At 52.3% G+C, this 4,363-nt stretch overlaps 1 protein-coding gene across 1 annotated transcript; it reads left to right on the top strand.

Annotated features, from left to right (window-relative positions):
• On the top strand, positions 1–1,843 carry LOC128838442 (uncharacterized). The gene is made up of 2 exons (XM_054030625.1): positions 1–285; positions 1,280–1,843. Exons 1-2 carry the CDS (start codon positions 114–116, stop codon positions 1,753–1,755), a joined length of 648 nt encoding a protein of 215 aa, XP_053886600.1. The 5' UTR covers positions 1–113; the 3' UTR covers positions 1,756–1,843.
• Positions 1,844–4,363: the final 2,520 nt, after the last annotated feature.

The raw sequence follows: 4,363 nt of genomic DNA, 5'->3' as shown, positions 1-4,363 counted from the left end.
CATCCCGTTTCTACGAGGCACTGCATTCCATCCTCGGTGCGGCCGCCACCACTACCCCACCACTGACCGTGGACTCTGAGGATGGGATATTGTCCACGGCCGGTTCCTCGGACATGTTAGTGGACGGGGAAGATGAGGAAGGAGATGAGGAGGGCGAGGCAGTCGGCAGCGCTCACAACGCTGATTTCCCCGACAGCCAGGATCTCTTCATCACCCTTACAGAGATCCCCTACGAAGCGTCCCCAGCCGTTACCCCGGACACAGAATCTGGGGAAGGATCAGCCAGTAAGTGTTGTAAACATCTAAACATTTATTTTTAACAGAACAGGAATATTAACAATTAAAAGAATGGGTTGTTCATGATTACTTTGCCCTAGGCACTTAATGGTTCAGTCATGGGCAGTGCAAGTTTTGAAAAAAAATCTAGCAATGTCCGGTTTTCCGTGATTGTCCTGCCCAAGCCGCTCTACTGTTTAGTCCCTGCTACTGCAGCTAGAGTAAAATGCGGTCTATATGTGCAGGGATAGAGCAGTAATCCTCCCGGGACATCTCGATGAAGCTCTCCTGGAGGTAATTGGAAAGCCGTTGCATGAGGTTCCTGGGGAGAGCGGCCTTATTGGGTCCTCCGAAGTACGAGACGTTGCCGCGCCACGAGACTATCAAGTACTCGGGAATCATTGCTCTGCACAGCAGGGCGGCATACGGCCCTGGTCTTTGGAGGCTTTCCCGGAGCATTCTCTCTCTCTCGCTGTCAGAGATCCTCATCAGGGTGATGTCGCCCATGGTGACCTGCTTTGAATTAGGTAGGGGAATGTTAGTGTTGGGACTGCTTGCTCGTTCCTTTACAGAACTGTAACCGCTGGTTTGCAGCCACGCGGTGGAGGCGGGAGAGGGGCTGCCGAAAGGGATCGTTCCTGGGGACAGCCGCGAGGGGGTGGGACAGGGGCAGAGTTCCCGCTTGCCGGATTGCTGGCAGCAGGGACTGACATTGCTTTAAATGTGAAATGAGGCCAGTGGTAATATAAAAGTTTTAAACTGCCACAAGTCTACGGCTTACCATGTCTACCTGCAACAGAAATTCCGTTGTGCTGCCCCGCTTCTCAAATGTGCTGTGGAAGACCCCAGGCACTGAATGCGAAGGCCGAGAATTCGACCTTGTGCTGAGTGCGCATGTGATAGGTGCTGTGCATGGTCTTGTTCACAGAGAAAGACTATGTTCTTTGTTCACAACTACATTTATCTTTCTGAGGAATTCACTCCCTTTTTCCCATTCCCACAGCCACATCTGCGACTGTCTCACAACGTAGCCTGGCATCACACTCCCAGAGGCTAGCGAAGATTAGGCATAGGAAGAAGAGGACACGGGAGGACATGTTCTCTGAACTTATGGCCTGTTCCCAAGCCCAGGCAGCACAGCAGACCCAGTGGCGGGAGAAATTGACCCAAATGCAGCAAGCAAACATGGATCGGGAGGAGAGGTGGCGGCAGGAAGACCAGCAGGCGACTCAAACGCTGCTTGGACTACTGAGGGAGCAAACAGACACGCTCCGGCGCCTTGTGGATGTTCTGCAGGAACGGAGGCAGGAGGACAGAGCCCCGCTGCAGTCCATCTCTAACCGCCCTCCCCCGCCACCAAGTCCCATACCCATCTCACCCAAAGTGCAAAGAAGGAGAGGCGGCAGAGTCCCTGCTAACTCTCACTCCACCCCTGCAGAGAGCTCTAGTAGCAGAAGGCTCTCATTCCCCAAAACTTGAAAAGTTCTTTCCTTCCCGCCTGACACAAGCCCCCGTCCAAGTTTCACCTCCCACTTCCATGTGTAGTTGATAATAAAAAATATGTTTCTGTTAACTACTGTTTCAATCATGTTCTTTTGGAGGAGGAGGGGAAAGGGGGTTGGTAATTGGACAGGACAGTCACCTTTGGCAGGGTACATAGGCGGGGGCAGGCACAGCAGCAGGGCACATACACAGTGCAGTGATGCAGTGACTAGTTACCCTGGTTAGTCTGGGAGGTTGTTTTCATGTTATGTGGTGGGGGGTGTGTTGCTCTGTGACTTTGTGGCGGGGGAGGGCAGTTACAGATCTTAAGCGGCGGTCCTTATGCAGGATCACAGAGCCACGCAGCAGGGGATCTGTAACCGTCCTCCCCCTGCCACAAAGTCACATAGTCCCCCCATACACACAGTCCCGATCAGGAGGGGTGACAGGCTCCGTTGAAACAACCATCCCACCGCAGCGGAGCCTGTCAATCCTTGAGTTTAGAAGCTTCATTCGCGTCACTACACTACACCCGCTCCGCACCACAGTCTGCGTCCCAGTTTTAAAAAATTCCCGCGAAAACAGTATTAAAGAAAACGGTGTGCATTAACAAAGTAGAACTATTTTTATTTCGAAACGTGTGTTGGAAGGGGGTGAAGGGGGTATGTAACTGGAGAGGTTAGTCAACATTAACTGGGTAAAGAAACGGGGGCAGGTTCAGCTTCTCTGTACACAAACTTAAAAGTCACAGGTTACCCTGCTCACTCAGGAACCTAGCTTTCAAAGCCTCCCGGATGCACAGCGCTTCCCGCTGTTCTCTTCTAATCGCCCGGCTGTCTGGCTGTGCGTAATCAGCAGCCAGGCTATTTTCCTCAACCTCCCACCCCGCCATAAAGGGCTCCCCCTTGCTCTCACAGAGATTGTGGAGCACACAGCAAGCTGCTATAACAATGGGGATATTGGTTTCGCTGAGATCACAGCGAGTCAGTAAGCTTCTCCATCTCCCCTTGAGACGGCCAAAAGCACACTCCACCACCATTCTGCACTTGCTCAGCCGGTAGTTGAAGAGTTCTTTTTCAGTGTCCAGGGCGCCAGTATAGGGCTTCATGAGCCAGGGCATTAGCGGGTAGGCTGGGTCCCCGAGGATGACTATAGGCATCTCCACATCCCCAACAGTTATTTTGTGGTCCGGGAAGTAAATACCTTGTTGCAGCCGTCTAAACAGACCAGAGTTCCTAAAAACACGAGCGTCATGAACCTTGCCCGGCCATCCCACGTAGATGTTGGTAAAACGTCCCCTGTGGTCCACCAGTGCTTGCAGCACCATGGAAAAATAGCCCTTTCGGTTAATGTACTGGGTGGCCTGGTGGTCCGGTGCCAGGATAGGGATGTGAGTTCCATCTATGGCCCCACCGCAGTTTGGGAATCCCATCGCTGCGAAGCCATCTATGATCGCCTCCACGTTTCCCAGGGTCACTACCTTTGGCAGCAGTACATCAACGATTGCCTTGGCTACTTGCATCACAACAACCCCCACGGTAGATTTGCCCACCCCAAACTGGTTCGCGACTGACCGGTAGCTGTCTGGCGTTGCAAGCTTCCAGAGGGCTATGGCCACTCGCTTCTGTACACTCAGTGCAGCTCGCAACCGGGTGTCATTGCGCTTCAGGGCAGGGGACAGCAACTCACAAAGTTCCAGGAAAGTTCCCTTCCGCATGCGAAAGTTTCGCAGCCACTGGGATTCATCCCAGACCTGCAGCACTATGCGGTCCCACCACTCAGTGCTTGTTTCCCGTGCCCAGAATCGCCGTTCCACGGCATCAACATGACCCATTGCCATCGTGATGTCCTCGGCGCTGGGTCCCCTGCTTTCTGAGAGGTCTGTGCTACTCTCAGACTTCAGGACATCACCGCGGTAACGTAGCCTCCTCGCCTGACTTTTCTGCATCTGCCTCAGGGAAACCTGTATGATAAGCTGCGAGGCGTTGAGAGCGGCCACAACTGCAGCGATGGTCGCAGCGTGCTCCATGCTCGCAGTGCTGTGGCATCTGCGCTGTCAATGACTGGAAAAGTGCGCGAACTGATTTCCCGCCGGCGCTTTCAGGGAGGGAGGGCGGGAGTGATGGACGGATGACGACAGTTACCCAAAAGCACCCTCGACACATTTTCTTACCCAGAAGGCATTGCCGGCTACACCCAGAATTCCAATGGGCAGAGGGGACTGCGGGAACTGTGGGATAGCTGACCACATTGCACCGCTTCGAATGTCGACGCTTTCACCGTTAGTGTGGACTCACAAAGTCGAATTACTGTCCTTAGTGTGGACACAGACGTTCGACTTTGCAATATCGATTCCAAAAATTCGATGCAAGTAAATTCGAACTACTCTCGTAGTGTAGACAAGGCCTTAGATTGTTATGTCTTCAAGACAGGGGCTGTGCATATTGCACAGTGAAGTTGGTCCCATATTTATTTGTAATACAAATAAATAAGAAGAATTGTGTTATTTTTATACATTATGGTTCTTTGGCAAGACTTCAGAGGAATACTTTGCAAACTGTACTTTCCCAGGATCATTTTACACAGCAGATATTGCCCCTCAGAA

Source organism: Malaclemys terrapin, chromosome 5, assembly GCF_027887155.1.
Source record: "Malaclemys terrapin pileata isolate rMalTer1 chromosome 5, rMalTer1.hap1, whole genome shotgun sequence".
NCBI classification, from domain to species: Eukaryota; Metazoa; Chordata; order Testudines; family Emydidae; genus Malaclemys; species Malaclemys terrapin.
This window is presented reverse-complemented; position numbering and strand designations above follow the sequence as displayed.

What these genes read in the sequence shown, in the direction of transcription:
- LOC128838442 (XM_054030625.1), top strand. Translation starts at nt 114, where the DNA reads ATGTTAGTGGACGGGGAAGATGAGGAAGGAGATGAGGAGGGCGAGGCA. An exon ending in ATCTGGGGAAGGATCAGCCA is followed by an intron (nt 286 to 1,279) that starts GTAAGTGTTGTA and finishes CCATTCCCACAG; the next exon opens with CCACATCTGCGACTGTCTCA.